This window comes from Macrobrachium nipponense, chromosome 11 (assembly GCF_015104395.2).
Source record: "Macrobrachium nipponense isolate FS-2020 chromosome 11, ASM1510439v2, whole genome shotgun sequence".
Taxonomy (NCBI): Eukaryota; Metazoa; Arthropoda; class Malacostraca; order Decapoda; family Palaemonidae; genus Macrobrachium; species Macrobrachium nipponense.
The window spans coordinates 115,961-128,417 of NC_061087.1; the positions used below are offsets into that span (position 1 = coordinate 115,961).

The 12,457-nt window shown below is 37.7% G+C and overlaps 1 protein-coding gene across 1 annotated transcript; it reads left to right on the forward strand.

The window, feature by feature from the left end:
- The first annotated feature begins 1,564 nt into the window (after nt 1–1,564).
- On the forward strand, nt 1,565–9,840 carry LOC135214340 (uncharacterized). Its single transcript, XM_064248589.1, has 5 exons — nt 1,565–1,907; nt 3,937–4,192; nt 7,520–7,640; nt 8,323–8,478; nt 8,907–9,840. The coding sequence occupies exons 1-5, from the start codon at nt 1,781–1,783 to the stop codon at nt 9,321–9,323; spliced, it is 1,077 nt and encodes a 358-aa protein (XP_064104659.1). The 5' UTR covers nt 1,565–1,780; the 3' UTR covers nt 9,324–9,840.
- Nucleotides 9,841–12,457: the final 2,617 nt, after the last annotated feature.

Genomic DNA, 12,457 nt, shown 5'->3' on the forward strand with positions numbered 1-12,457 from the left:
TGACATCTCGACTCCTCCCACAAGGTGATGATGACAAACAGGTGTCTTTGAAATCCTGAATGAATATTCGTACCTTGTCAAGGCTTCAAGAATGGCGGCTATGGTAAGTCATTGTCCCCGTGGATGCAGAACAGCTGTTGTGATTCGACTTGCACAATTGTTTAGAAGTGAGGAGGCCCGTGGCAAACCCTACGTACGTTTGAACAGGTAAATGAATAATAGCACTCGACTCATGACATAAATCCTATATACTACTACTACTACTACTACTACCACCACTACTACATAGTGTAAACAAGGAGTATTGGTTGTGTTTCATTGTTGCCAGAGGTTGAACAATTATCCATCGAGAAGGAGGCAAGTTAATGTCGTCATAAGTTACGTCATTATATCTTCGAAAGACATTCCTCTGAGTTTGCTGGCGATGTCCACAAGAAGTCGGTGTTATTCTTATAATTACCAGAATTATGCAACTTTCGTAATACAGAATACAGTAAAAAATTGGGTAGGGAAGTAAGACACCCTGTGAAAAAGTGTCATCTTTGTCAGGTACGTTGATATAGTTTTATTCCGGAAAAAAACACCGGGACACCGGCTGTGAATCTCAGTAGTTTATACATCTAAGGGAAGGTGCCTAAATGCGTTCCTAGTGTAATTAATACCTATTTTTTGTAAATGATAATGCGTTGAAACGAGATTTACATAAACCAAGAAAATGTTTAGCTACATTTTATAAAATACAAAATTCCTGAAACCTAACTGAACATTTTGACTGAGCACTGGTTAACAGTTTCACATTCTGTTTCTTCCATCTTACTTTCCACCCTCTCCTAACAATTAATGCATAGTGCAACTGCTTGGTTTTCCTCCTGTTACACCTTTCGAACCTTTTACTCTCAATTTCCGTTTCAGCGCTTAATGACCTCATGGGTCCCAGTGCTTGGCCTTTGCCTACCATTCCATATTCAATTCAATAGTCTCATTGATATGACATTTATATTAAATAGAATGAAATATGACGTTCATAAATTGTTTTCTGGATATCTTAGAGCAAGGGCCAACTTAATCTGAACCGAACGATCATCAATTTCAACAACTCGTGATCAAACAGGCAAATTTCATTAACAAAAATATAATGTACAGTCATCATAATTCGACCGGAGGTTCGCTATTCGTATATATAATGTGGCTCATTCCATTCCTAGTGCAGTTTTCCAAAACAATTACTAACCGCTAGTCAGGATCTTGGCACAAAAGGAAATGAACAAAGGTAGTTCCGGAACAAATATCCGGCGTACTTCCCTTCGAGGCACTTCAGAAGCATTAGTCGGCTAAAAGGACTTTGTTTATTTTAGTTTTGCTTGGGCGGGGCGTATAATGTTACAATTTTTATATGCAAATTAAAATTGTACGATTATGTAACCAAGTAGCATCTTGATGCGAGAAAACGGAGTTTTTCTGTCTCCATTGGATGATGTAATTCAAATTTCCCGAAAGTGTGTGTGACGTAACGAAGTCAGTCGTAAATACGTATATTTTGAAGCAGGAAATCACGCCCTTCAAAAGTCACGGGGCCGTGTACTTTACTCGCAGTCAGCGGATACTTCAGGTTGCGACAACATCTTTAGTAGCTAAAGACTTTCAAGAGGATATAGCAGGACATATTTCAGCTCGGCGATTCTCTGAGGAAAGTTGAGCATCTTGTCACTGGGGACTGACCGTTGTTGACTTTTCGCCACAGCTTGCATTCACTTCTCCTGTTCCAAGCACTGTTAACGACATGGCTTTCGGGAGCGAGAATGGGACCGATATCCCCGTAGGCAACTGTACTTCCGACCCCTACGTCTCCGACTGGGGGTTTCGCTATTTCGTAGCCAACTTTACCATAGCAGCAGTCGGGGCTGTTGGTAAGTCATTGAAATTCAATATGATACATTTTCAGCTGCCTCTTGTTATTCTCTTCCTTGTAAAGACATATACTGCTGAAGTAACTATTACTCTGAAGCTCATGTATACTCTTGTTAGCATACACGTTTTATAACGCGTATGATAAGAAAATGTGCAACAGCAAAATACAGGATAATCAAAAGAACCCGCATATTCTATCTTATCTTGCGTAAAATCCTGCTAAGTTCCATATTAAGATATGTTACTCAGGTGCTGAATGCTTGTATGTTAAATAATACTAATCTTTTCCCCTTTTGTTTATGGTTCTGTCAAGAAACACTCATTCTTAGGGGGGAACAGTACGTGTGTGAACTTCTTGTCAAATCTGATAGATTCACCCGATACAAGCACCTTGCTTTAATTACCCTGAGTTTCAACCTTACATCTTCGTACGAGCGTGCGACCACCTCATGGAAAGGGCCCGTGCCGGCATAAGGCTAGCTTAATCTTAACCAATCAACCACGAAATTCCGTGGCCTGTTTTACTCTACTTCTACGGAAATACAACGGCCATGAAACGAACGCTTAACTTCTCGATGTCCCAATATCCTTGGAGCCTACTTGTTACATTGAAGTCCTTTTGGAAATCCGTATAGGAAATTAGACGAATTTCTTCTTCCTCACTTCCTTCCTGGCGACATTGGTCAAATCCGAATTCCCAACTGCTTATTGCCTTACGAGTAGTCTGAAGGAAAAAAATAATACTGCAGAAAATGCTCAAGTGGCTTCTTATGAACTGCGATTTTCCCTTTATTATACAAAGGCTAACGATGCCGTCAACCTTACGCCTTTTTTTCGCCCAGACCCGGCGAAAAGAATGCGGAAGGATAGACCAAGGTATATTTAGAAGAAGGGAGCATTCTATATACCTTGGGATAGACATACCCCCAAAGGAAGAGAAAGACTTGCATCTTTAGTGGGAAGAAAGGCCACAAGTCAGGAGAACTTCATTCAATACTTCCTCATTTAGTGATCAAGTTCTTTTTTTCAAAACATCCCCAGGCAGCTGACGTTGTCCTTCCTTCGCAGAAGAGTAAATTTCAAAATTTCGAGAGCGCGGGGTCACGATCATTCTCACGTAAGAGGCCCACCTACCATTCAATAGTCAATTCACTTCATAGAATGTTAAGACGCGCACTGATGTGTAATAACTGTATCCAGTTGTTATTAAGACGAATTTTCTCGTTAAATGTTCCTTTTTATTCGATCAGAATAGTCCTCCATCGGAAGTCGTGATTCGTTCATCGCAATCTTTTATCATACATCATAAATCTCAGAACAAGCCTGAGATAAGCTTTGCGCACGTCTAATCATTTTCGTGCATTTTTACGAGAATTGTTATTTCCGCTTCATAGAACTTTACTGTTACATTTCCGGTTAAACTTTCGAGTGTAGGAACGCCTTCGCATTCCCTCTTTCGTGAAGCAGCGAATTCGTAACGTATAGCTACAATGTGTCGTCCTGGATGTTCCCTCGTTAATATATTTCTTCATGACAGAAAATAGCGGACGAAAGGAAGAAACGACTTAACGCCAGGATAGTTTTGCATGGTTTCAAGTTCCAGATAATGTTTCAAAATGGAGAGGGAAAAGCAATAAGCAAACTTGCAACAAAAAGACTCACTAAATATTTTGAGGATTCCATAGGTTATATACAATGATTATAAACAAAAAAAAATTCTAGTACAAGTCATAAACATTGACAAAGCAAAGTTGAGCATCACATTTTTTCCCCATAAACTGACATAAACACTCGCTGTACCAAGTTGTTAATCTTTCAGCTTAATTCTTTCAAGATTTTGTCTTTAGTAAACAATACCGTTTTTGCTGGGATGTTTTTTCTTGAAGTTCCTCCTGTCTTGTGCTATCGTGTTACCTTCTATTCATTATAATCTGTCGTGTATGTCTCTTGACCTATGTGTCGCTTTTTCTCCGAAATTTGATGTTTTCCTCTAATTCCCTCTCATTTAATTTACTTTTCTTCGTCCAGGCAACATCGCGAGTCTGTGGAGTCTGTTCAGGTGTCGCAAAACAAACCCAGCGGCCAAGATCCAACTGGGGACATTTTTCGGCGTCCAGCTGATCGTCTGCATCCTGACGCTGCCCGGATTCTCCTTCGTCAAGAAGCTGGCCCTCTTGTGCCAAGCGGGAGACGTGCCCATGGAGCCCAAGCTCCTCTTCCTCTTTGCCCATACCTTATTCCTACCCATAGAGAGGATCAACTTCACAGCCATGGCGATTATCAGGTAAGATGAGATAAGCGACAGTCACTCAAGTGTTTAGAGAGAGAAAAAAAATATTTACGTAGCATGATTTCAGTGTCGTTGCCCGATGTTGTTATTTAGGTTAACGAAATCAACTGCTGTAAGACATAATAACGTAAGATACGAAACCACTGAAACAAATATACGGAAAATTCTTAGTTTCCTTTGTTGTTACTATTATTGTATACAGTTATTTTATTATTATCGTTACAAAATCAAGCTCTGACTGTACAGTCAAATTAATAATTATCGTTAATTATCGTCAAATTAATATGAAATACCTTTGGCATTCATAAGTTTACCGAAAAGGATCCAGTTCTTTTGAATTAAATGTTCTCCGCTTCTGTTTTGGCATCCTATCGCCTGTGAACGCTTAAACTTAGACTACGTGCAACAAACATAATTCTAAGAGCACAAGAAGTTTTGAAAGCAAATAAACTAAGCTTTGAAGACAAAAGTGACATTATCATAACTGTTGATCAGCAGAAGTATTTCAACTAGATACATATTGCATTATTTCAAAGCCTCGAGAGACTCAACCTGTCTCCTGAGTCGGGCAGTGCTTATCTTTCAAGGCATATTTTAGAAAGGAATCGTGTCACGCATTAAGAAAAAAATGAGTGCCCAAACCTTCAATTACGAATTAAATTTCCATTTTTAAGTAAGTATGATGTACTGATTTGTACATTTAGCGCTCTTTTACACATGCTATACACAAACATACAATCACACATATCATCTGACATTTATTTCCATCACTTATAAACTGATAGCAAAGCTTAGAGTTGGCTCAGTTTCACTGACTTTTACCTAGACTTCTTTTTATTCCGTGGCCGCGTAAGTAGGACGTGTCCAGGACGTGCCTGCCAAGTATTCTGTGAAAAGTGCAAGCATCGGGCGATGTTCAAAATGAATACTAGGAAAAAGGAAAAGAGAAGCATTGTGTAGAAATGGATGCAAGAGAGGGAAGACTTAAAATGACATATAAAATTTATCATCAAATGATCCGAAAAGCACAGACAGATGGATCATTACAGCGAACACTGGAAGAAGATGAGTCGACCCAAATAGAGAGCGACTGAGCAACCTGTGGGAGCTGCTCTGAAGATATTGTTGATGAAGGAATTTGCTATGAAATGTGTGATACTTAGTTCCATAACGCATGTTCGGGAATTGAGAGTAAATACACACCCATACTTTCGAGTGACAACATATTGAACATCTGCAACAATTGCAAGGAGCCTAAACGAAAAACACACATATTGAAGAGGTACTTGAAGAAATAAAAACATACACAGTGTATTAGCAGAGCTGATTCAGGATTCGGCTCGAAGAACATGTGACGTCATGACCAACATAGATGAAATTCAATGCAAAATTGACAATACTGATAAAGATGTAAAGATTATGACAAATATGGACAAAACTTATGCAGAATCACTCAAGACAAAAAAAAAAGTGCTTTTCATCAAATCTACTGTCGATGAGAGCACAGCAGCAAATGAAAAGAAGCAAAGTATGAGTAAAATACAACAAAATACCGCCCGAAGTGAAGATCATACAAGACGAAATCAAATTCATAAAAAAAGAACAAAAGACTCCTATTCTGCAGGAGCTACGATACTGATGAGAAAAGACTAAAAGACAATTATAAAATATAAGAAGCAACTTATTTAGAAAACGTACAAGGGCCCGCCAGAGAGGGAACCATCCCTGTGGAGGGCTGTAGCTACATAAAACCAAACAAAGTAAACAAAGTATAAAGTAATGATGGTGGTTTCTCCATAAGACGCCAGCCTTCCGGCTTTAGCGAGATTTATATTGATTGGATAATGATACTAGCGAACACATACACATACAAACATACATACATGCACACACTACACACACACCACACACACACACACACACACACACACATATAATATATATCTATATATATATATATATATATATATATATATATATATATATATATGCGCGTGTGTGTATGTGTGTTCGCTAGTATCATTATCCAATCAAAATAAATCTTGCTAAAGCCGGAAGGCTGGTGTCTTATGGAGAAACCCCCAACATTAAAGAAAGATGATAATAAAAAAAAATAAATAAAAAGTTTAGGGAAAAGTCAGTGAAACTGAGCAACTCTAAGCTTTGCTATCAGTTTATAAGTGATGGAAATCATTGTCAGATGATGCCCAAATCAATGACAGAAATAAAAATCAAAAGAAACGGACGGGCAAGAAAATAAATCCAGTCTCTTCCTTAATGCAAAAAAGTCGCTGTGTACAGAAATGACAGCAGCTAGAACCATACGGAATCTGTGATTTAAAGAAAATGCAAAATGATTCGAAAAAAAAGTATATACTACGGAGACGAACAAGAGATGAAAAGAAACAGCATCCTGTAAAGCGAAATTTGCACGCGTCATGGGATTCTTCTGGGATGCTCATCCAATGTCATTACAAAATGTGCTCCGCTAAATATCTCTCAAAGAACAACGTGGTTCGTATGCAGTTTCTCATTAGTGTCAAAATTCTTAGATAAAGAGGTTTGCAGCGATTCCCCGTGGCTTTACATACTATGTTTTTTTCGGACGCGGGTTTTTGTCCCAGCTCATTACGTCTATTATCTATTTGCTTTTTCGTTATTTTGATCATTCAGTGGATGATACGGCAAAGCAAGTTCAGTACACTATACTGACAGGCAATTTATATGCATGTATTGTATTATGAAACTTGCAAAGGCGAAACATAATAAACAACTAACATTGAGCGTTATTCGAGAAAATTCCCCTTTTTGGATTCCCCGTCTGTTACATGGGAATCCCCCGCATCAGTCCATCTCTTCTGTCTACGCGGGAATGTACCGAAGCTGTCCCTTACAATCTACGGCGCCGTCTCTTGGTCGTCACAAGGCTCTGCTGTATATATAAAAAAAAAAAAAAAAAAAACTAGAGGAAACGGCGCATCCCGTCACGATTAAGGGGAAGTAACGTATGGTGCAATGAAACTCCGCTTCCGGATGATTCAGTATTGACTCTCATTACGTCTTTTTATAATAATGAAGGTATTCATGAATGTCTTTCTAGATTCCTTGAAAGTTACATTCATTTTCGTCTGTACTCTTTCAACCTGCTCTACAATGATAGCCAAAAGCAGATGAGAGCTACACGTACAACTCACCGGTAATTCAAAGCAAAGCATACTTGTCAGGTGAAACGTTTCGAACTACCACTTTCTGTTGTGTCATCAACCATCGATATCTACTTATTTACCAATAATATATTGATACTTATCTATTTCTTTTCAGACTCGTTGCAGTACGGTGGCCACATCACTACAAGAAGTTTGTGCGAGTCAGAGTCGTCGTTGTGATGGAAATACTGATCTTTCTATACGCACTCTCTCCTTGGCTGGTCGCCTTTGCCATTGTAAGAATAAACAAAAGATTCTTCTTCGTACAATTAATTGACTTACGTCAGAAGCAAAGCTTTATGGCGTGAGGCTTGATGACAGCTTCCTGTGTTTACGCTAATCTCTTAGTCATAAGACTGTTCAAGTTGCCCCTGTTTAATGTCAACAAACAAAACTATTTCCTTTCAGAGGCTTTGTATGTGATGTCCGATTCGTTAGCTAGTTAACTTGGCAGAAGAGGGCCAATGACTTAAATACTCACAACGCAGTCTAGACATTCTTATTAGATTAGTGTTCAACTTAGCGGAGCTCATCATACAATATCAATATAAAATTTCTACTGCAAAATAATTCTTGGGAATAGTTTTTTCCATACATATTGCATTGCATATAGAATTTAGGCCAAAGGCTATGCACTGGGACCTATGGGGTCATTCAGCACTGAAACGGAAATTGACAGTAAAAGGTTTGAAAGGTGTAAAGGAGGAAAACCTCAAAGCAGTTGCACTATGAATCAACTGTTAGGAGAGGGTGGAAAGTCAGATGGAAGACGGAGAATATAAAAGGAGGTACAGTTAAAGGAATGATAGGGGGTTGCAGCTAGGGGCCGAAGGAACCCTGCAAAGAATCCATATATGTTGACATGAATAACACGCTACATTTAGAACCCACCCCTTGACCTCTCTCTCTTTTCCGCAGAACCTTCACGGGAGTTATCCTATTGAGGACCAGATGACTGTCACATTCAGTCTGGGAAAGTCAAGAACCATCAAAAATATTTATTTGGTCCATGGCATCAACCACCTCTTCCCTACCTTTGCCAGTCTGCTGGCCTATTCGCTCATGATGTACACGGTGAGTAGTACTCTTATTTGTCCCTGTGGAATTTCCCAAACATTGTAATTCGACATAGATGCTACGACAGATGACAAACCCCCTTAATTTTCCAATATTCAGTTACCATCGCTCTACTTCGTATGAGGTTGACTTCAGTAAAAATTTTAAAAAATGACAATTTTTACATTAACTTGTATTTTTCCTAACATACAAACTCACATCATGTGATAGGAGTAACTTAAACGCGCGTGTCAATTCCTGACTCTCCATACACAAAACAACTTTTAGCATTTTCATGTTTGCATTTTTGTTAACCTCGCTTAGGGATTTTAAATCGGTTCGAGAGTTAAGAAATGGAAGAGAAGCAAATAACTTTTATATAGACCCAGAATATTACCTTTTGTTTGCATATCTAAGTTTTAATTAAATTTTTGTCTTCCGTTCAGATGATCAGACAGAAACAAGTAATGGGTCCCCACAAGGACAAAAACGCCACGACCATGGACCACGTCGCCTACACCATCCGTCTAGTCATCCTCGTCAATTTGCTTCTCGATGTCCCCCACACTCTGGCCCATCTGCTAAGGGTGAGCCAGGTGCCCTCGCTCATCATCCACAGCATCTTCTACATGCACCTGGCTCTTGATCCCTTCATCTTCGTTGGCATGAACGTCCATTACCGCAAAGCTCTAATTACCAGCATCCGTTCTTGCTTCCGCGGCAGAAGCAGCCATGATTCGCAATCGCAACAAGGTCTGGAAGTGCCGGCCCAAAGAATGAGTCTCCTGAACGTGTCTCAATCCTCTCAGACGCGTAGTGGAGGGACCGAGCTTACAAATGACTCCGGAGTGTCCAACGTCTGATTCTCTCATCTACCCCATCTCAGACAATTTTGCTTTGTTCGTGAAATGGGACCGTTTGCTGTTTCGTACACACTAGGCCGCTAGTTGCGTCCGCAGTTTTAGGCTGATGAATGTCAACGCAAAATCCAGGGTGGAAAAAAGATAAGCAAAATCTAACCGAGCTAGCCACGGAGAATGATTTCTGACCAGGAATGTGTTGTATATTTAAATACTTTTCTTACAGAGATTTCCTGAACTTATGACAGGGATGGTTGGTGATGTTCGGCGATGTCTTTTAGGAAAAACGGTATAGTTACTTGGTTGCTTTCCGATTGCAAGAAGTATCAAAATATGATTCTGCAGCTGATATCAGTTTCAAAGGAAGCACTACGCTTCAGAAAATAAGATTTACGTGCTCCCACTGGGCTTCTAATTCGTCTGGTTGACGAGATCATTCGTTCTTTCTTAATATCTGTATGCAATGCTTTTCTTTACCTGATTGTGCTTAAAACACAATATAAAAATGTATTTTGTCACGCTTTAGATTTTTAATTCCCTTCACTTTATAGCGATCTTTGCCGCATGAGAAAATATATTCATAATCAGAATGCATTAAAATAACTGATCAAATTTATATTTCTTTGTTCCGATCAGTGTTGACTTGCAAGGTGTATATAAGCGAAATTCTATGCAGTCAACTGACGATCATAATTATAAAACCAATTTACAGTGAAGAAGAGGTACGATGCCCACATAAAGAATCGAAGATGAAACTTGATAACGATATACTGTTTAAGTAACAGTATCTATATGTCATACGTCAGAGAACACATTTCATTATTTTTTAAACCAAAATACTGTATCCATATATGCACATTAAGCTGTGCACAGTTTGACTTTTATAACACACACCGAGTCCGAATCCCACTGGAGACGAAGCTCTTATAAGCAATTATAATTTTGTTTGGGTGTAAATCATTCCCGAGGTATTGCGAACTGGATATCAAACGCCATTTGTTACTTAACTCGCGAATGCGAAAATTTCACTGTATGCGACTAAAATTCATGTGAATATGTATATACATATATATCTAATGTGTGTATGTGTGAAAGACTGTGTTCAATTGCACAAAATAATTTCAAAAAACCATAAATAGAACGACATAATGAAAACCTGTTGAGTTGTCTAAGATTCAAATCCAGTACGTGTCACTAACAAATACTGCCTAGCAAGATGCATGATGAGGAATACTGCATCGTGGAAGTAGTACTATTAAAGAAAAAAAAAAGACAAGGCTCTTCAAGAGGAATATTTTCTGGTGGATGTCATCATAACGCTCCAGAACAGTAAACATTTTCATCAGCAACATACGGAGCGAGACCAAAAAATGACAATGTTAAATACTGTTAACATAAGCGGCAAACATATGCTTATATGAACAGACGAAGTCATGTAAGACATTTAAAAACAACAATTTATCCGTCAGCCTTACCACTGCTTGGCGACTGCTTCGCGCACAAACAAGCTTTAGAAAGATTTCTTTTGTCTAAAACGTTAGTGTCAGTAGGGTAAATGAATTAGCACTTTTCTTATTGAAAACTAAAATTGCCACCATTCAGGTCACTAACTTGACTAGTTTGCAAATGCAAAAATATTAATATTTTTAAGACCATCCGGTTGTGAAAAATCATTTCAATTATAATGAAATAAAAACCTAAGTGCCATTAAAAAGTATGGTTTAGGATCGTGGGTTAAAATTTTAACTCTAGATAGAATCTACCCCACTTTATCTTTAACCACAGGCCACGGCAATCGTGATTCTGAAAAGTTCGGACCAACAATAACAAAATAACCGATTAGTGAAATCATAAGCCCGGAGCATTGACGATCACCGCTAATATTAGCAACAAAATTCGCTAGACGCAGTTAATCACTCGTAAGCACACAAGACCCGTAACCACTGTCTGGACTCGTGCGGCTTTCTCCAGTGAGCGGTATCTCTTTAACACCTCATCTGTCACAACAGTCTGGAAATTCCTTAATGCATCTGAGGCTAGAAAACATGCAGAAAACTGGCTGCCCTCGCGAGATGATCCTTAATTAGCATCACATCTGGCCTACTTTCACGGGGGACATATGGTCTCTGGTCCTGTGAGCAAAAGGCTTCTTTCACTCGACTAACAGATGTTGACTGTTTCAAAGAAGAGATACTTTGTCTTTATATATATATATATATATATATATATATATATATACTAATATATATTATATAATATAAATTAATTTTTTATTAATTCTCTTTATATATATATATATATATATATATATATCTTTATATATTATTCCCTTTATATATATAATAGATATATAATATATATCATATACTATATATTTCTATTTATATATATATATATATATATATCCCCTTTATATCTCCATATATATATATATTGATTTTAATCACGAAGAATAAAAAAAAAATTATGATTATATGAACAAAGTTACAGCCACATCTTGGTAATAATACGAAAGTACTTAGTATCTCCAGTGTCTCAGTTTTCTTTCGTGGCTGTAACTTTGTTCATATATATATATATATATATTATATATATATATATATATATATATATAGATAATAATATATATATATATATATATATATATATATATATATATTGTGACGAAGTGCCAAGTATCTGGTTACTACACTTACCATTCATTTATTGTTACCTCGCAAAAGCCAGACACCTGAACCCTCATCACAGGTACTAAACGACTGAATACCCTAAAGGCAACAGTGATCCCTTAACAACTTACCAGTATTGCAGAAAATCAGACTAAGTTCATCAAAACAGGTGTGAGGTAATCTTGTAAGTAATTAAATTAATCAAAGGGCATCACTCCATCAGCAACTTTAAAAGTCTAAGTATTTCCCTGATTTCAGAAGTCTAAGTACTTCCCTGGTTCTAAGTCACTTCAAGTTAATGAAGGAAATCAGATCAATTACCACTCTATGTTTCTACCTAACATCAACATAATCAAATGCAAATACTATACTGGTTAGAAATGAAAACACTTATAAAAATTTTAAATACAAAAATTTATTATTAAACTCAAAATTTATAAGTGAAATTCACAATATCTGGGAAAATCA